Source organism: Rhea pennata, chromosome 3, assembly GCF_028389875.1.
Source record: "Rhea pennata isolate bPtePen1 chromosome 3, bPtePen1.pri, whole genome shotgun sequence".
Taxonomy (NCBI): Eukaryota; Metazoa; Chordata; class Aves; order Rheiformes; family Rheidae; genus Rhea; species Rhea pennata.
In genome coordinates, this window is record NC_084665.1 from 125,863,354 (window position 1) to 125,883,685 (window position 20,332).

At 44.6% G+C, this 20,332-nt stretch overlaps 1 protein-coding gene across 2 annotated transcripts; it reads left to right on the forward strand.

The window, feature by feature from the left end:
• The first annotated feature begins 1,394 nt into the window (after window positions 1-1,394).
• EFHC1 (EF-hand domain containing 1) lies at window positions 1,395-19,942 on the forward strand. 2 transcript variants are annotated; one of them, XM_062571220.1, is made up of 11 exons: window positions 1,395-1,535; window positions 7,072-7,293; window positions 8,890-9,177; window positions 11,042-11,191; window positions 12,841-13,033; window positions 13,362-13,582; window positions 14,396-14,536; window positions 15,755-15,968; window positions 16,587-16,734; window positions 17,593-17,809; window positions 19,871-19,942. In XM_062571220.1, exons 1-11 carry the CDS (start codon window positions 1,395-1,397, stop codon window positions 19,940-19,942), a joined length of 2,007 nt encoding a protein of 668 aa, XP_062427204.1. The 2 variants fall into 2 exon arrangements, with proteins under 2 accessions (XP_062427204.1, XP_062427205.1); XM_062571221.1 differs by having other exon boundaries at window positions 1,395-1,457.
• The last annotated feature ends 390 nt before the right edge of the window (window positions 19,943-20,332 follow it).

The following is a 20,332-nucleotide window of genomic DNA, read 5'->3' on the forward strand; positions in this document are numbered from 1 at the left end:
TGAGCCTACTGACAATAAGCCTGGGTTTCTGAGTATCCTTTAACAGACCCACTGGAAATAGCCCCTGTATTCCCAGAGCTCCTCAGACCATAGGTGGCATATATTGAAACATCATCCACTCTTCTTGCAGCAAGGGGATTCATAGGTTAGATTTTTTTTTATTGCCATGTATTATAACAGTATATACACACATCGTAGCACAGTCTTTGCTCCAAAATATGTGACTTTTAAACAGCTAAGAGATAGGAAAGCTTGATAAACACTTTTCTTTTTCCCTTTTACTAATAAAGAATAGAAGGATGTAGGAGATTAAAGGGGCTCGTCTTAAGTCTGACTTGCCTGTTGATATCAAAGATGCAGCTGAATCCCAGTTTTGAGAGTTCCAGTTCACTTTCTTATTCCTCATTTTTCCTCCCTCCTGCTTTATGGCCACTATTCATACCCTAAGAAAGTACCAGTTTCTACTGGGTCTTTCCTTGATCTTCCGTTCTCCATTCCCATCTCCCTTAAAACACCCAGGAGGAAAGTACTGGGGCCACCATCTCCCGATCCCGTTCCTGCTGTGGTCTGCAACCTAGGATCTACCTGGGATCTTCCTGTGTGACCTTGGATAAGTCCCTTAGCCTCTCTTGGGCTTAGTTCTTAGTGCTTAGCAGTGTTTCTCCCCAGCTCTTTCGGCACCGCTTGGCCTTCAGTCTCTTTATTTTCCTTTCTGAGCTCGTTAGACTCATTCCTTATCTCCCACCGGCTGGTTTTCTACTCTCCCCCACACCGCAGCTACAGAGAGGATCCAGCTGCCTTTCTCACGGCTTGATTTCTCCTTACAAAGCGCCCGGGCCCTGCTGCCTGCCCTGGCACCGCAGCCTGGCCTGTGGGCACGGACACCGAGGGAAAGAAACGCGGAGGAAAGCGCCTCTCCCCTCGGCGGCCGCCCTGCCTCTCTTCCCGCTGCTGGCTCCGGGAGCGCTGCCCGCACGACCGCCTTCCCCTTGGCGGCCCTGCCGCATCCTCCTCGCGCTGTTTCCCCCGGGAGGAGGTGAGCCTTGACCACCCCCGAGAGGCCGGCTGGATGCCGCCGGGGCTGGGGGCGCTCAGGGCCCGCCGCAGCTCGCTGCTGCCGCCGCTGCCTCCCGCCGCCATGGCGCCGCCGCCCTCCCGCTGGCATGGCAACCGCTCCGCTCCCCGCGCAGGCGCGGAGCGCGCCAGCCGACCTCCTCCTCCTCCCGCCCCCCACAACCGGCCAATGCGCAGGCGCGCAGAGCGCTACCCGCCCCCCCCGCCCCATCGCGCATGCGCGCCCGCCCCGCCGAGCCTGCGCGGTGGGAGCACGCCGGCGTTGCCAGGGAGACGGCGTCACCGGGCGCCGCGGAGCGAACGCCGCCGCCGCCGCCGCCATGAGCTCGCAGCCCGGGCAGGGGCTGCCCTTCCTCCCGGGCAACGCCTTCAGGGACCCCACGGTGAGCGCCGGCGCCCGGCCCACCCTGCCTCCCGGTAGCCCTTCTCCCCGCCCCAGCCCTCCCGGGGGCTGGGCCTCTGCACCCCCCGCCCCGCTCCAGGGAGCCGTTATTGCCGCCCCCCTCCACCACCACCACCACACTCCCTCAGGGGACCTCGTACCCCCTGAACTCCCCTCAGTTCCCCCAGGAGACTCAGTATCCTCCCAAAAGTCACTTAATGTCCTCTAAAAGACCTGGTATTCCCTCAGCCTCCCCCTCTAATTCCTCCAAGAGATCTAGTACCCCCCCCCCCCAACTCATCTAATACCCCCTAGAGGACCTGACTCCCCCTGAACCCTCTTTCAGGGAGCTTCTTACTCCTTCAGCCCCACCAACCCCAATTCCCTCAGGTGACCTGGCACTCCCCCCCTTCCCCCTCTAGGGGAACTGGTATGCACTGACCACCCTCCACTGGACACCTGGTACTCACTCCATCAGCATTCCCCTCTAATTCCCCCAGGTGACCTGGGACCCTAGCAGGGGACCCTAGGGGGACCTGATACCCCCAGAACTCCCCCCTCTTCCCCCCCCCCCCGCAGGGACTTGATACCCTCTGAACTCACACCTGAGGGATCTAGTACTTCCCAAACCCAACGGATACTCCTAAGCTCACTTCTGGAGGACCTGATACTCTCTGACCCCACCTGGTAGCCCCTGATCCTACCCAAAAGCCCTCCCAATAAACCTAGTTCCCTGGAAATGGATTTGAAGGTATCCCTCAGCCTACTCTTCAGGGGATTTGGTAGTCTTGAACCTATCCCCAAAGAACCTGTTACATCTTGCATCCATCTGATATCTTCTCAAATTGTCCTGATCGCTTTGGAGAGCTAGGTTCCCTCAGCCTCATTTGAGACTCTTGAAGTTTTCTTGCTAACCACAGTAGCTGTTGAAGTATGTTGACCCTATCCTGTGAACCACTATCTGCCAACTCACTCCCAGGGGATCCAGCATGCCTGAATCCATCCAGTACTTCTCCTTCCAATGCATGTGATACTTCTGGGGAAGGAGTGTCCCCAAACTCTCCTGACAATCTTGAAACCTGAGTCCCACAAGAAAATTACTGTTCCTCTGAACCATCTCAGTTTTCCAAAAGGGATGTGCTGTGAGCCTACTACTCATTCTGATACTGCCCTGAACCAGGATCCATAAACTCATCTGATATCCCTTTAACTGTCTTGGCATCCCCAGAAGAACCAGTATCTGTCAAAACTCAAGTAATACTCCACTAAGAATGAATCCCCCAAACAGATATATCCTGAACCCACTGAGCATCCTTAAAGAGACAATACACCCTAAAGTGGCCTATTTCCTGGTCAAGCAGTATCCTTCTGATACCCCCTCCACCAAAGGTCTGATACTTCCACAAATGCCCTCTGGACACTCCCATTATTCCCCAGAGAACTGAATCCTTTGTAGTCTATAGAGAACTGATGCCCTGGAACCTGAGTAACTGATAGTCTTCAGAGAACTAGTATTCCTCCAGAGAACGGATACCACTTCCAGGATCCTCCCAAGGAAGTGAAACCCTTTCAGCTGCTCCCAGTAATCCTTGAAAAAAGTAATCTCTTCCTCATCCTCTGCATTGGAACTGATACCTAAATGAGGAAGCATTTCCCCCATTCCCAATGGTCTAATGTAGTGAGGAGCTGATAACATCAAGCCTTCCTTATATCCTCTTGAGAAAGTAGTGCCCACACAGACAGGAACTGACATGCTCTGAATCTTAAGTACTACTGCAGAGCAGTTGACAGCTCAGCCCTCCCTGAGTAACTAATATCTCAAGTCACTAAAGTAGGGTAGACATCACTACCCGTCTTTGACTCAATGTCACTAATGTCAGTTTGAGAGATGAACATCCTTGAACTCTCCTGACTCTGCTTTCCTTGAAGGCAATACTCTCACAAACTGTTGTAGGGAACACCTGGGCATGCCTGACATTGCCCTGGTGCTCTGTAGCCTTGAAGGGGCTCTTCCATTTCCATTGGCTCAGTACTCCAGGTCAAACCCCATCTTCCCCCTGTTCCTTCCTGGTGCCTGGCCTTGGGAACTGGGCTCTAATATCCTCTGATATTACTGGATAAGTAACCTCACGCACTTATGTGTGAACATTTGCCATGGGATATGCCTTACCTCAAGAAAAAGGATACCACGGACTCCTTGTCCTGGATGCTCCCACCGAAAACTAACACCTCCAGAGCAAGAACTTCCATGTCTTCCTGATAATTCTGCTAGACTGATCTCTGCAATAGAGAGATCTTATTACCAATCCAGTCCACCCTTGGAGATATGATATAGCAAACTTTCTCAAGGAATGGCAAGCTGTGTTGCAGAATAGCCCACTCTTCTCTTCCCATATCACCTGTTAGAGCCCCTTATCTTCTGGGACATACACCTCATGCTTACTTAATATTCCAGTGGAAATGCTGAAACTTCTGCATTCGTCTGTAACTCTTCATTGCTTTTCAAGTAGGGGATGGAGTAACCTCTGAAAGGTCTTAACAACACTGATAGAATCCATTGCTGTCTTAGGAAGATATCACATGCTCTAGGTGACCCTGCTGACCAGGGAGGTTGGACTAGATGATCTCCAGAGGTCCCTTCCAACCTTACTGATTCTATGATTCTATGTTTTTTATACCCGTGGTGTTCTTGTCATTGATATCTGCTTGGTAGATGTGCTCTTGAGCTTGTGTTATGCTGCACTCTGATAAACCCAGTTCAGATCATTCTAGATGCATTTATAGGAATCCAGTTTTCTCTGTTTTCCTAAGCAGGACCCCTAATTGTCTTTATTTTGCTTGTTTGTGGATTAGAGATACTCAAGTATAAATTTCCACTGTACCAGTCTTAGTGGTGTTTTCTGAAATGGTCAAACTATTTAAAGTCAGTGACAGCTGAGTTCTTCAACAGTAAGTGAAGTCATTGCTTGTAAAAATACTTTTAGTCATGCAGTTATAAAGGTTATTCAGTATTAGTTTCAGCTTAATAATATTTTCCTCAATATCATTTATAACTTCTTTAAAATTTACAATGCAAATCTCTGCCCCTCACAAAATATTATTTCCTCTATCAAAAAAATCCTTCCTGCTTTAGTCATGTGAATGCTTCTACTGACACTAGTGAGGCAGAATGAATAACACCTGCAAGATTTAGCAGACTGGATTGTTATTTTAGAGTAAGTTGGAATGTTAAACCATTGTTAATGTTTTTAAGGAGATCTGGACTTCAGAAACAGCTTTTCAGTGTACCTCAGGGTGAATTTGAGTGAATGGTATCAACTCATTTTATTTCAGTTTCCTCATCTGGAAAATGGTCAGTGTGATACTTACTTTCCAGGTCTATGCTGACACATGCTGAAGAAACCCCCTGAGTATAAATGAGGTAGCATGATTTTTGGTTAGTACTCATGTGGCAGAGGAACAGAAACATTAGGAGAGGATATGGCATTTGCATGAAGTATTATAGACTTTGCAAAAACAGAGGCTTTGTTCACTGGCATTTCTTCAGATATGGACTGGAAGCAATTGTGATTAGGAGTTTACATTCTGGGCTTTCCCTGTTACATGTGTGTTAGTCATCTGATATTGTGAGATGTAGTCTGACATTTATGCTCACTTGTATGAGCCTGTTGACCCAGGAGTCTTATGAATTTATGAGGTGTTTCCTTCAGGCAACTGTGTGTCCTTAAAAGCCTATACACTTCTGACAAACTCTGATGTTACCCAATTTAAAGACAAACTTCCTGATTTTCCTTGAATATTTTTCTCACAGCTTTCTCTTGGCATGTTTTAACAGAAGAAATGGCATTTCTGTGGCAGGGTTCATGTTTATAAAATACATTGTTAACATTTCTTCCTTAAACTGTACCTTGTTTTCACCTGAACCTGTTTTCTTCAGCTGCACTGCAAGGCCCACAGTACCCATTTAAAGAGAAAACAGATAATTATATGAAATGAAAGTGGGGCCTGTAAGGTATAAAGAAGATCTGGGGCTTAACCGTGGGGGCTGATGAAGGGGAGGAGAAGTTGTTCAGCTGCCTGAGGTTGGACTGATTGCAAGTTTGGGACTGGAAAAGGAGTTTTCACTTGGTGGGTTGCAGTGTCTGAGGAGTGCACACTGCTTTCTCTTACCACACAGAGTCAGAGCAGCAATCTACACATCAGAGGTCCTCTTCTGCTAACTGCTAATAGCATCTTCTTCTCTTTGAAGTGGAGGAACATGTGAAACTGCAGGAATTGAAGCCTGTTCCTTCACTATAAATGCCTATAATTCTGTGCTGCTTGGCAAAACTCAAAGTCAGGGGCTTTGTTATCAAGAACTCACATTTTCTTTTGCTTCCTCTGAAAAATTAAGTGCAAGAAAACCAATGGGACTAGCCAGTAATACCTTAGGATTGAAGAGTGAGGTACCAGATGTCATGGACTCTACAGCAAGTTGAGTAGCCTGGGGTCAGTTAAATCCGATCCTCATTTTTCAGCAGTGAAAAACAGGACTGGACTGATAGATATCAGTCCTATTCACAGCTCTGATTTTTTTTTTTTTTTTTTTTTTTTGTTATGGGTCATTAAGCAAATTAAGGAATCTTCCTATACCATCTGGATCATTATTTAACATGAAGAATGCTCAGCAGCTGCCGTGAAATGGATAGCAAAGATAGGTAGGAGGTCAGAATCAAGATTAAACCAATCCTGCAAAGAATAACAAGTAAATACTTTAGCTAACATGCTCATGTGCATAGAATCCTTGTCATCTTATTAAGTTTCTCATTAATCTGCTATAGGGTCTTATGCTCTTACTGTCATTTTTTAATGTGTAGACCCTTATCTATACTGTGGAGAGAGGTGGTGGAACACCTATAGTTGCATTTCATAATTGCAGTTCTGAGAATGTGACACACTTTAGTCATAGTCACAGAATCGTAAGGTTGGAAGGGACCTCTGGAGATCATCTAGTCCAACACTTAGCATAGCCCCGAGTGGGGATTGAACCCATGACGTTGGCATTAGCAGCACCACACTCTACTGAGGTAAACCTGCCCCCAAACCTTGATTTTGTCCAGTGAGGAAAATCCTATGGGTATTATCCTCAGAAGAGAGTTAACTAAATAAACAGCTATGCAAAGCATGGAGGGTGGACAACCATTTTTGTATTATAGTCATGAGAGTAGCACAAGGCCATAACAAAGTGAGGTCCCATAGCACTCTATACTGTTGTGACACAGAGTAAGGAATAAAAAGTCTGTGAGATAAATGCTAAGGCAGATAAAGTTCTGTTATCCCATTCTGGACATAGAGAATTATGGCTATAGAGAAATTAAGCGATTTAAGCCAGGACTGTCAGGAGGTCTGAGCCAATGCTAGAGTTTGAGTTCATTCTGATGCTTTGTTCCTTATTGTTTTTTCAGTCTTCATGGTCTAACCATAAAATTGAATTGTACATAATTGCTGCAATAGATTATAATAAAATGCTGCGGGGGGCATTCTGGATAGTAGATTTTTTGGTGCTTTTCTGTGCTTTGAGTATCAATATCTACTGAACACATACAGTAGTTTAACAGCTGGATTTCTTTCCACAGAAAACATCTTTTCATCGCTCTCAGACATTGGACTACAAAAATGGAATTGCCTTTTTTCGGCTGCCAACAGTGGGGATAGGTGGGGAGCGACTTTATGTGAATCAGCTCTCTCAATCTGAATTAAATGAATTATGCAGCATGAGACCCACGTTGACCTATGGGCAAGCCAAGCGGGCTCCGCCTTCAGACTTCATTCCAGCATACGTGGCTTTTGACAAAAAGGTATCAAGAAGCTTATTCCAGGAATATTGCTGGCCAAGTTCAGAGACATAAACAGTCAGCCCAAGGGTTCATGGGACAGTGTACAACAGTTTTCAGATGCCATTGCCCTTAGTCAGAGACAGCTGAACCCCAGTCTGAAAGAGGCTTTCTTTGCTTCGGAGGAGGATTATAATACATAAACGATGTAAGACATTCCCTACAAGCTATGCCAGAGCATTTCCAGCAGGAGTTTGCGAAGAAGTCTGATTAACTCTGAAAAGCTTCAATTTATAACCATAACCCTGTAAACTATATCCTGGCCTTCTGTGTTTCCAAAACTATATTGAGGTTGTAACTGAACTTAAACTGTAAAAGACACTCTGAAATGGAGACCATACAAGTGTATTTAGCTATGGTCTATCTATTTATGCTTGTGCTTGTCACCATAGCGTGTTAGAGCCTGTACGGGCCCATTCGTACTTCCTGCATTGCATCTTTATGATCCTGTCAGACTAGGAAGTAGGTATGTGTCAGCTAGGAGCAGTCCTGCGTTGATCCTTGGGTGCTGGTTGTACAGACTGCAAGCTCACAAGCATAGCCACAGCCCTGGACAGAGCAGTCCCTGCAGAATGCGCAAGGCCCAGGCAGGGGCTGAGCACATGTAAGGGGTTAGCGTACTGCCAGGCAGGCCTGGAAAGGCAGTCTGCAGCCAACCCTCAAACCATCTGAGGGACAGTCATGAGAACAGATGTGCTGTGTTAATTACTACTTCAGAGGCTATTCTTTAAGAGCAATGTAGATGTAGCCCTTACCTCTGTCAGATACTTCTCTGCCCCTTCATTTAAGCCAAAATAGCAGTATGGGTCCCTTTGCTGCTGGGGGAAGTCACAGTTCCTTTCCGAGCACTTTAACTGGCTAGTGGGAACATGCTCACTTAACTGCTTAGGCACGTGGGCTAGTGTAGGCTGGATAGGCAGGCCCTGACTGGCTACTTGTGTCCTCTTAGGGGTAATAAATGATCTGGAAAGGAACATTCCTTGTGCGGAAGCACAGGAACTGCAGTTGACTGGCTCTTGGCGGGATGTGCAAGATGCATTTTCTCTGTGCCCTGATTTCTCCTCTTGTTTCTCCAGCACTGACTGACCGTTCTATCAGTCTTGGATGTAGACTTCACAAGAGTCATGCGGATTCTGAAATCCACAGATATGATGGAACTGTCTTAACTAAAATTAAGAATTAGCTTAAGCACAAATAGCTTCTCTGAACCAGGAATCTGCGGAACTGACAATATTAAAGAAACTCATGTAGGTCAGCGAATTAGGTTATTGGCAGTACCAAGCACCTGGCAGTAGGTAAAATATCTGGAGATTAAAGGGGACTAGGGAAAGGGCTGTATTTATTACACTTGTCTCATGCCTACTAAGTAAAAGCCAGGTCTTGATAAAAACCATTTGTCACAGATTAGGATACAGTTGGCTTTGATGATTTGGCAGATTACAATTCAGTAACTTTGCATTGCCAAAGCACATTGCAAATAAAGTATTTGTATTGATAAAGTGATTGCGGTATTTAAATTCCATCTCTCTCTCTGTCTTTGGATTCTTGCCCCTTTGGCAGATTTTGAAGTTTGATGCATACTTCCAGGAAGATGTTCCTCTCTCTGCAGAGGAGCATTACCGGATCCGCCAAGTGGGTATCTACTACTATTTGGAAGATGACAGCATGTCTGTCATGGAGCCTGTTGTGCAGAACTCTGGGCTTCCTCAAGGCAAACTTATCAGACGCCAGCGGATGCCCAAGAATGAGCATGGGGATCATTACCACTGGAAGGATCTGAATCGAGGCATGAACATCACCATGTATGGCAGGACGTACCGCATAGTTGACTGTGACCCGTTCACACAGGTATGTTGCTTGTGCAGAGAAGACCTGAAGAATCCCAGGAGTTAGAGATAGCAAGACCCATTAAAGACTTGTCCCATAGTCTGCATCAGCAGCTTTCACACTGAGGTTACCTGTGATCTGTCATTTTGGTTTTTGTGGAGATTTCTTTTTTAAAAAATCCATAGGGAGTTCAAAGGATGATGTGTGATGTGGGCACAGTAATAGCTCAGTATTTTTGCCCCAGTGCTACTAGGAGTCCATCCTCTGTCCTCAGGACTGCTCTGTACAGGACAAATTCTAAGCTCATTTCTGTGTGAATAGAATTGGTCTAAGCTCATTTCTATGTGTGCAACAGTTTAACTACTTAGACTCCTGATGAACCTTAGCGCATATAAAAGAAGGAAATTACTGATCTTAATTCTTTTCCTACTTGGCACTCCTCTGATAAGAATAGGTGAAGCAAGTGCAGCTCGTAACCCCAGCACCCATCTCCTGCCAGCCTGGAAGGAAGGTCATGATCAATGGGTTGAGAATCATATTATAAACTGACTTTTCTAAGAGAGCTTACACCTTTCCTGTTTTTCAGCACATTGTCTATTTCTCTACCAATAAATTAAATGATAATGATCCTTTATACTGATAATGCCGTTAGATTTTCCCCAGTATAATCTTGGCCCTGCTCAAGTAGTATTCTTCCAAGCAATTCTCAAGAACAGTCCAGGAGTTAGAACATTGCAAAGACTGTTCCCAGTAGATGAGTTACATGCAGCCTTTATGTCCTGGAGGTTGAGAGCATTTATTGGCGTAGAAGTGGGCTGTTGCTTGCCATTTGGCTTGAATGCCCGGGAATGTTCCAAAGCATGTATAACATATTAGTGTATATGTTGCTATTGGGAGTATACAGGGCCAGCTCTTCTGCTGGAACTGGATTGACTGTTAAAGTCAGGTGACACCTGATGAGGAGCTAGTTCTCATGTTAATGTTGGTTGCTTAGTGAAAAACATGAAATGAGCAACATAGGTCTAGATCTCAAAGCCGTAAGTCTATTTATCATTAACTGGCATCCTCCAGACCAGAAAATAATGAGTCTGAAAGCATGAACCTGCCTTGTGAGTCTTCAGGGTGATCTCACATGCCTGTTAGAGATGTTTGCACAGCTGCTTCCTGAGCTGAATATTTTCATGGACCATTTCCCAACGCCAAGATAGGGAAGTCCATTGACTTCAGAGGTTGTTTGGGGTGACTGAGGTAAGTACACAAGTAATACCCTGGAATTAGTTGATGCTTTAAGGGCATCCAGGGTAAGCTGAAAATTCCTGTATATATAAGATTGCCCTCTTTCTGTGGGGAGGTGCTCTTCCTGGAAGATGAACTGCCACTTCAGACACATGTTCTCCTGGCCAACATCACCTCAATAGGCTTGCCATGGGTAGCACTTACTTCAGCTCTCTGACACATTGCAAGGTCTCTTGCGCATTCAGACTGAATATATCAGTAGTCTTGCACTAATTTAATTTTTATTAGTTTGCATAAAAGAGACCAACCTGAAATGGATCCCACACTTAAAGATCTCAACACTAAGGCCAAGAAAAAACATGCTCAGGTAAAGTCTGAGTTAGGACTTTGAGGACAGGACTGCTCTTGGGAATGAAAGGGTGGGATGTGTGTGTGTCGGGGGATGAGCTAAAAAGCTTAAACGGAAACATTTTAGTCATCTTCTATTGTATTTATTATTGCAGTAGAGCTAATACTACTGCAACTCATGGTCTATGAAGAATGAACTTGCAATGTCCTGGCAACACTCATCTCAGCCAACCTGTAATCTCTAGTTGCCTGTTAGCTTTAGAACTCATGGCAACATTAATACTCCAGATGACCTCCCTAGGTGTTCCTGGAGAGCCAAGGGATTGAACTGAACCCTCCAGAAAAAATGATTTTTGATCCTTACACAGAACTGCGTCGGATGCCTGTGCGCAAGTACATCACACCATCAGATTTCGACCAACTCAAACAGTTCCTGACTTACGACAAGCAGGTGAGTGAGGCAGCAGTGATTACCTATAGTTTAGACTACATGTGCTGTTGGAACCTGAATCTTGTGGGTATCTGCAAGCAGATGCCTTTCCCAACTCACTCTAAAAAATCTCAGTCCACCAGACAGATTTCAAATTTTCCCCTTTCCTTGCTTTAGTAAGAAAATGTATCCTCTTCTTGGACTTTGTGCCTTCTAAGAGCTTCTCTTTGAATTGCAAAGCCCATGCTCTAGATTCACCATTTCTCTCTTTCATCCTGTGGGGATAAGATAACCAGCTACCTGCCTTGGAAAGTTAGCATACATGGTCAGATGCAGTTCTGTCATGAATGGATATGCTGCATCCACTCATCTCTTCCACAAAAATATTGATTCCTGATGCCAGAGTGAAGCATTTCAGATAACCACTAATACCACTCATTTGTTCTGTCTGTGAGTACAGATGACTAACACTCTCCTTTTTGCTCCTCCAAATTTTTTTTTCATCTAGCAACAATGTAAGGAAACCTATATACTACATCTATAGTAATCAACAAAACAGGAGCAGGACATGGCCTGAATCTTGTATGTACTGTTGAATTTTTAGCGCTGTTTGTGGCCAGCTATCAATCAAACAGTTCCTGGTCATCAGTTACGTGTTAACACAGGCAAGGATCGTATCGAGTAGGTAGTTTGGATATGGTCATCCTGTTTTGAGGGGGGAGCAGACAGCGTTGCTGCATGTGTACAAACTGGACCATACCTGCCATTTTACTTTTTAATGTCAGTTTAGCTATAGTGACTCAAATTTGCCATGGGCCAACTCTGCCTATAACAGATATTATGCTGCCTGTTTAGGAGCTGTATCTTGGGGAATTGGGGAACTGTTCCACTGAATGCAGCACTTCCAAAGCAGTCCCTGTCACTTTGGCAGTCTTGAATTTCTGTTGGATTATCATTAGGTCAACATATTCCCACAAGACCAGCAGGACACTGCACCAGGAGGTGATAGACTTGTCCTGGAAGCATTGCAATGCAAGGAGTTTGATCTGTGTGGCACTGAAACATGAGATTTCCACTAGATGGAAATGAGATGAAGTTTGTAATGAATGCAGTCTCCTCAGTGCAGCCAAGTGCATTCCCCTTTGCATTTCTCAGCATGAGAGTGTTAAAGAATTGGCAATTAAATGGCTAATAATGTTCACATTGGATACCTGTAGACTTAACTTGTCTGCAAGCCAAAGCTGTATTCTCTCTTGTTTTGTTCAGTTTCATTTTAAAAGTCACTCCCCTCAGGACTACTCCCCTTCTCCCTCTGGGGGAATTATTTTCTGCTATGCTTTCTAATCACCTTTCTTTTTTTTCCATTTTTTCTCACACTTCCATGAACTGCCTTAAATTTCTTGTATTTGCAGATATTATTCTCTCTGACTTGCTTCTCTCAAAGTAAGCCAGGCCACTTCAGCTCTTGAGGCCCTTGCTGCTCTTCCCAGTGCTGCTTCAGTAGCCCACTGGTTCATGTCCCCAGAGCAAGGGCCAGATTCTCCTGTACCTGATAGTGAGGATTGCTGAGATGTGTGCCTCCAATTACTCATCAACCAACTTTATTTGGACAGAACATTAGTGTTATTAATTCATGCTTGCTTTCTCTGCCTCTTTTTTCCTCACCTTAGGTCCTGCGTTTCTACGCCATGTGGGATGACACTGACAGCATGTTTGGTGAGAATCGGCCTTACATCATCCATTACTACTTAGCAGATGACACAGTGGAGGTTCGGGAAACCCACAAGCATAATGATGGCAGAGACCCATTCCCAGTGCTGATAAGACGCCAGCGGCTGCCCAAAGCCTTTGTGGACAAGAAAAGTAAGCTTAAACTGTCTGGCATGTCTGTTAATACTAGAGGGCCTTGGTGAGTGGATATGGGTGAGGATGCTGGGTCAGAAAGTCATGAGAGTTATAGTAGGTCTAGATAATTTGTGCTGAGAACGCTCCAAGTGTCAGCAGCTTTTGGCTGAAGAAAAATTCTTTAAATGATTGCTAAAGCCTTTACCTTTTGGGAAGCAGTGTCAGGAGAGCAGTACCAACAGCACATAGGGGCTGTTTATACAGCCTGCTTCTGTATCTCTTTTCACTAGGAAACATTAACTGCTACCTGATTGATTTACTTTTCCTTTTTCTCCTTTGTCCTTAGAGACCTTCCCAAGTTGTGTGCTGGAGATCTCTGATCAGGAGGTCCTTGAATGGTACACAGCCAAGGATTTTGCTGTTGGCAAATCTACCACTCTCCTTGGACGCCCTTTCTTCATCTATGACTGTGATGAGTTCACACGAAACTTCTATCGTGACAAGTTTGGCATTACAGACTTCCAGCCAGTGGATATAAAGAAGAAACCACTTGAGGAAGTGCCGCAGGTACAATTTCCCAAAGGAAGGGAAGGGAAGCAGCAGTCCCTGTAAACTCTTATAGTGTTACTTTATTTGCATTAGTTAAAAGCTTCAGCTTAAGAAAATGAGCAAGTAACTTGAAGATACAGCAAGGATGGTCATAATCTATATAAAAGTGAAACTCCTCTGGAACAGTCTATTTCTAACATTGTAAAGGACAAAGCACTTGCTAAGTGATAGAAGACACTGATTGCCTCTGCAGAAGGAAATTAAACAATACCAGGGTTTGTTCCCTGGCTGGGAAGCCAACTGACACAGCCTGGCCACACTCAATAAACTCTATCTCATTCTCCAAAACAGGATTGCTAAATCCAAACTGCCTATTGGGAATAGTCACCAGCCCTTGTTACCTCCCAGACTGAGCCTAGGTATGGTTTGGAGAATGCAGGTTGGCCTGGATCACAAACATGGTGGAGACTAGGCTGACAGTGTAACCATATATATAATTGAGTTCTAGGGCACAGGACTGCACCTTCGCACTGGTTAGTTTATTGGTATAGCTGGTTTATTGGTAGTCTCTTTGTTCATAGAAATTACCTGGCTTTCTGGCTTTCTGATTTTTTTTTACCCTCTTTTTACCTCTATTTTTATAAGTAAGAGCTCAGAAATATGCCCAAGCTAGCAATGTCTCTACTGGGCAGGACATCACAGCTGTTCCCATCTGGTGACAGAAGAGTTATTTCCAAACAGAAGGTTTCCAATAAGCTGTCAAACTGTCTTGGAAACATTGTCTTTTTCTTGGTTTCAATTATTTCTGCTTGGTATCTCCTCTGGATGCAGATAATTCCTCCCTACAATGGTTTTGGTTTCCTTGAAGACTCCCTTCAGAACTGCTTTTCTCTGCTTCCAAAGCCTCCTCGGAAAGATGTTATTAAGATGCTAGAGAATGACCACAAGGTGCTGCGATACCAGGTGGCCCTGGTAAGTGCTTTCCTTGACAGTACAGTGCCAGCTTAAGTTGTAAAGTCAAAAGGATGTGAGGAATAGGTTGTTCATGCAGGCCTCTTAGGAAATTCTCCTCTGATTCACTCTCTATATTAATGGTACAAGAGTTCCCCAATCCAACATTATTATCCTTTAGGAGGATGCCCTTGGGTTGTTGTATACTTGCTATGGCAATTATTAGCACACAAAGGTAGAAAAAAACAGGGTCAGAAAGTACAAAATAGACATGCTACACAACCGCAGCCATTTATGGAAAAACTCTCACTGACATCAGCACATGACAGATGGCCCTAATTGAAACGGCATTGCAGCTGGGCACTGTGCCTCTGCCTGCCTTCAGCTACTGCCACAAATGTGAGCTTGCTGTCTCTCCACTGCTGGCTCTCAGCACCTGTCCTTCTGCAGGCTGGTCTCAACCTCAGCAGCCGTCAAGGGGCTGTTCAAGCACAGCAGCCCAGAACCAGAACAGAAGTCATTTGACAAGGGGAGTCCATGGTGCTTTCCACTTCAAACCCTGATCTTTGTGCCAGTTTTATAGTAAGTTTATGCAAGAAACCTCTGGCATGTCTAGCAGTAGCAATGGCATTTCCTGTGCTGGCTGGGGCCTGCCCTCTCCAAATACTCAGAATGAATAAGGACTGATTTCTTTTCCCTATTGTGCAGGAGTTCCTGAAGGTCACAGCTGATGAGTTTAGAGCAATTGAATTTTAATGTAAGCAAGTAAATCTATTGGTGTATCAGGGGAATGTCTTCCTGGGACTAGAAGCTGCAAGCTGCACTCACCTCTCCCAGGGACCCCATTATAAGGAAAAATATAACTACATTGCTAAGTTTTAAAGTCAGTCTTCTTCTATGTGATTAATCATTCCATATAGGATATTCCTTTCTCTTGAATTACTCAGTCTGTGGAAACAATGAATACACTGGGTCACTGCAGCCCAGATTCTGCTTCTGTTAGCCTGACTAGAACAAGTAACCTTTGGAATCCAGATATTTAATGCTATCTAGGACTTTGTTATTCTGTGCTAGCAGCTAGAGTGCTGCTCTACATCAAATACTATGTTTAGTCAGCTATAAAAAAAAAATGCGTCAACTGTGGCTGCTTATGAGTGGGTTACAAGGTACTCCTAAGCACCCCAGGAAAGAAAAACTTGGTTCAAATATTCTTTTCCAAAGCTATTACCTTTCCTTTAGGAATCACCAAACCCTGAGGACAGAAAGCGGCATTTCATCCTCTCTTATTTCCTCTCAAATGACATGATCAGCATCTATGAAACTCCAGTCCGTAACTCTGGTATCATTGGAGGCAAATACTTAGGCAAGACCCGAGTCCCCAAACCAGGCTCTACTACAGAGAATGCCACATACTATGAGCCCTCTGACCTCACCATTGGTTCCACAATTGAAGGTAAGATCCAGTCTGGTTTCATAGTGCTTTGGAAGCATTCTTCTCAGTGCCTCATCTATGTTATTTATTGCACAGACAGTGTATCCCATCCTCCACTTGAAAGATCTGTTCTTTCTGGCCTTACCATATTTTATTTTCCACATCACCAGATGGTGTAAATTGATAAAACTCTGTTATTGTCAGACAGTGTTTGGACCTTAGGCATAATCAGGAAAAGAGTGATGTTCTCCATTGTATGTGTTCAGTTCACATTTTTGGGACCTGCCAGGAGCCACTAGGTTAAAGCTGTGCCAGATGACTTCTAGTAGCAAAGACCATAAATCTGTCTATCAAGGAAAATAAACGTAATCCTGAAATGTTAGAACCCCACCCATGCTAAGGGCAGAGTCACTAGGCCCAAGCATGAAGTCTTTCCTCTTGGCAGCTGCTCTTTCTGCAGCAAAACTCCCTTTGATTCAGTGATATCCTTTCCACTTTAAGGACTAAAATAAGTAGTAGCTGTCTACTCAGCCCTGACCTCAGCCACAAGGGAGAAAACATGCTGTCTCCTAGATGATGAAGTGACTTACTGAGGCAGAGAGCCAGGTAACACTGCTTGCTTTGTTGCCTCTTCCCCAGTGTTTGGCCACAGGTTTGTTATCACCGATGCTGATGAATACGTGCTCAATTATATGGAGAGCAATGCAGAGAGTTTCCCTGAGGCAACACTGCAGTCCCTGAGGGATCATTTTCGCCCAAGGAAGGTGATAAAGGAGACTGCCAAAAGGTAAGCTTCAAGGGACCGTGTAGTGGAGCTAAATGAAACTCAGAGTTGACAGCTAAGAGGATTTTCAGCAGCCCCTGCAGGCTCCAGCCTGATGCTGTTCAGGGGGGCATCGAGTCTGCTGTCTGATGGCTGGCTACCCAGCTGATTATTCGGCTCTGAGAGCCTGTGTCTGAACACAAACAGGGGAATCAATTGCATGGAATGTAATGCCTTGGCAGCCACGACCTGAAACTCTGTGGGACAGCTCTGGCACAGCAGCTGAGGTACCTTCCAAGTATGTTTTTCCAAAGGACAGCAGTAACTGTAATGGGTGCTGCTAACACATGAGCCACCAGCTGATGGCAAGCTAAGAAGAGAGTTGGTGGAGTGTATTTTTCATTTGCTTTGGTTCTTCTTATCGCCATGTGAGAGACAAGACCACATCCTCTTTTCTAGTACTCTGTCTGGATCTATTTTAGATGACCCTGTAACAACCCTATAACTTCACAAACACACTTTGAAGTAAGTCAGTATCAGAGTAGTTCAGAGGCTCAGACTGAAACTGATACGTTTGCTGACACTGTATGAGGCAGACAAGGAAGCCCTCCTTTTCCTAAGGTGCTTGTAGACAAAAGTAGCAACCAGGAGTGTCACGCAGAGGGAGAATAGTTTACTTACTCTCCCAAAAATCAAGCCTGAGCTTCATTTATGCATCCATGCTGAGATGGGCTTGTTGTTCAAGACACAGCACCCCAGAAGCCTGCTATATATTCAGAGATGCAGTCTGGCGAGCCACAGTGGGCAGCCAGCACACAACCTCATAGTAGGGCTGCCACAAATAATTTTCACACCCAGTCCCATTCTCTCTTTCTTCCACAGTGACAGCCCCTTACTAGGGACCAGCAAGCAGGAATTGGATGAGTTAATTGTGCAGGTTCAGGAAGAGCTGAAGCTCCGTAACTACTTGAACAACAGGAACATTCAAGAGGAGTTTCTTCAGCATGACAAGGATGGCTCTGGAATCCTGGACAAAGGAGAATTTTTAGCCCTTTGCGACAACTTGAATGTTCCGACCAGTGATGTTCTGGTTAACAAGGTCAGAAAGAAGCAGTGCTGTGTATATTAAATTCCACCCCCCCCTCAGCAGCTCTCCCAAAAGAGCTCTTTTACAAACCAAACCTAGCCAGGCAGGACTGACAACTGTTCCACCCGACAAAGGGAAGGGGAACAGCTTCAAAAAAGAATAAGAAAGTTGCACTTCAGAAAGGCCTCTGGGCTGTTGGAGTGAGCCTTCTTTGGAGGGAGGAGACAATTCATATGTAAAGGGAGGAAATTTAACCCAGGTGGCCTGCAACCCAAGCAAGCAGCCCAGTGATTGGTGTCACTGTTATGTGAAGCCTGAAAATGCCTGGTGGGTCAGGTCTCGGAGACAAGCAGAATAAGAAATTGTAAATCATGATGGAGATTAGGCATAAACTACTGCAAAACTACGGAGTGCCTGTTATGACTTAGGCAGGCCTGGACATGAGTAGGGGTAACACTGAGGAGATAAGGGAACCAGCCTGATGGAAACGTAAGACACATTCCAGATTTAGCAGCAAATGAATTGAAGATTTGAGAACTAAGTATTGTAATTCAACTAAAAATGGAAAAAAAAGCATAATCATTAATAACTTTTTTTTCCTCATGTGGCTGGCAGCCAGGTTCTTCTGTGGGAAGCCAGCCTGTGATCATCTTTTCTTCAGCTTTTAGCACTTGAAGGCCAGCAAGCTCACAGTTCACAGGGCAACCCAACTTTCTCTGCTGTCCCTACCTCAGGCCATCCGTGCTCACCTGCTAGCACAATTAAAACATAGGCAAAAAGCATGTGGAGAACAAAGGCTACATAGCAGGAAATGTGAGAAAGCAAAGAGAAAATTCATGCGGAGAATTCACACCTTTTGCGAACATGATTAGCAAGGATGCTTTCTTAGCATAATGTGATATGCTGTAGATTAGTGGCCAGTACAAGCAGACTGACAATTAAAGAAATCTAGAAACTAGGAATATTTTTTTTGTATTAAAAACATCTGCTTAAACAGTCAGTTGTGAGCATCAAAGCCATGGTTAGAAAGGTGCACAGGCATTTTATGTCTAAATATGCACTGAGTAAAAGCTCTTGATCACTACCCAGGCTTCATTGTACTAGAGCTCATAGGAGACCATGCTGCCCGGAGGAATTTACAGTACAATGTGGTGGCAAATCTCCCACTTTGAGAACAGGAGATAAAGTGAATTGCCCAAGAGCATGTGGGCAATCTGTGACTATTTAGGCTTGACCTTCTCCCTTATCCCTGCACTTGAATCTCAATATAGGGCCTAAACACTAAAAGCATCCCTTATTTCTCTTGAAATCTTAATAAGAATGTACCCAGAAATCTCAGAAGTGTGACAGTATTGTAAACTAAACATATGGCAGATAGTTAACTATTATTTGCATTGGAGAGGAACACAGCTGTCAGTCACGAGAGCAACTCTAATAAATCTGTCTCTAGGCAGCAAGGGGAAGAAGAATCCTTTCAAGGAACTGTGATATTAGACCTTTTCCATCTCCCTGGGTGTCAGAAGGAGATTAGTTATGCAATTAAAGAAACAAAAGCCCTCTTTTCTTCCCCTTAAGCACACAAAGGCTATAGCTCTGTAACACAATGCAGGGTCAGGCACAGATACCAGAACTGGCTCATTAGCAGGGCTGTCACTGAACTCAATTATCTGTGTCTCCACGTTATGCCATGTGCACACACCAAAGTGACACCACTGAACAGTAGCTGTTCAGATACACTATCCCCATCGCACTTTTGGCAGGGGTTTCTGTGGGGTTTCTGAAAGATGTGCTGTGGCCTGTGTCAGTCCATGGCTACACTTTCATTTTGTGGCTCTGTTGTCACTGTGGTGATACTTAGAAGGAAAGCAGGACTAAACACAAACACTCTAACTCTTCTTGCAGAGGTTAGTGTCATCTGTAACTGCTCAAGGCTACTGCTGAGGTAGTAGGCTCTTCCACAGACAGAGGAATAAGACTTTTTTGCTCTGTCACACAAGGATTACTACTAACAAAATTCAACAATATTTGCAGCTTTTTCCAACTCTTTATGGCGTTTTCTTTTTTTCCCTACAGCTGATTGGCCTATGTTCTTGCGGAGAAAACAAGATAAGCTACCGAGACTTCCTTAGAGCCTTCCCCTCCTGAACTTACCTCAGAAGCCAAAGCACAAGTGAGACTAGCAATGACATTCTTAGCTGAGTTGACTTTAAGATATCATACTTTAAAAGGTGGTTCCAGTTTAACCCCCTTTGCTTCATTCACCTTCCCTCTCCCTTCTTCACTAGGGCTAACTAATCTCACCCTCACTTCATTTCCTTTTTTTCCCTTCCTAACCTCTTTTTTTTTTTTTTTTTTTTTTTTACTTACCATGAAACTCAACGTCACAACTGCTGGATCTTGAAGTAAAACTCTTTGGAAGAAAACTTCAGAGAACCAAAGCCAGGTTCTCCCATTGACCTCTCAACTTTTTAATGCAGTACAGCAAAGTTTACTAGAGCTAAAGCTCTCTGAAGTGTAGAATTATAAGCATGTAAG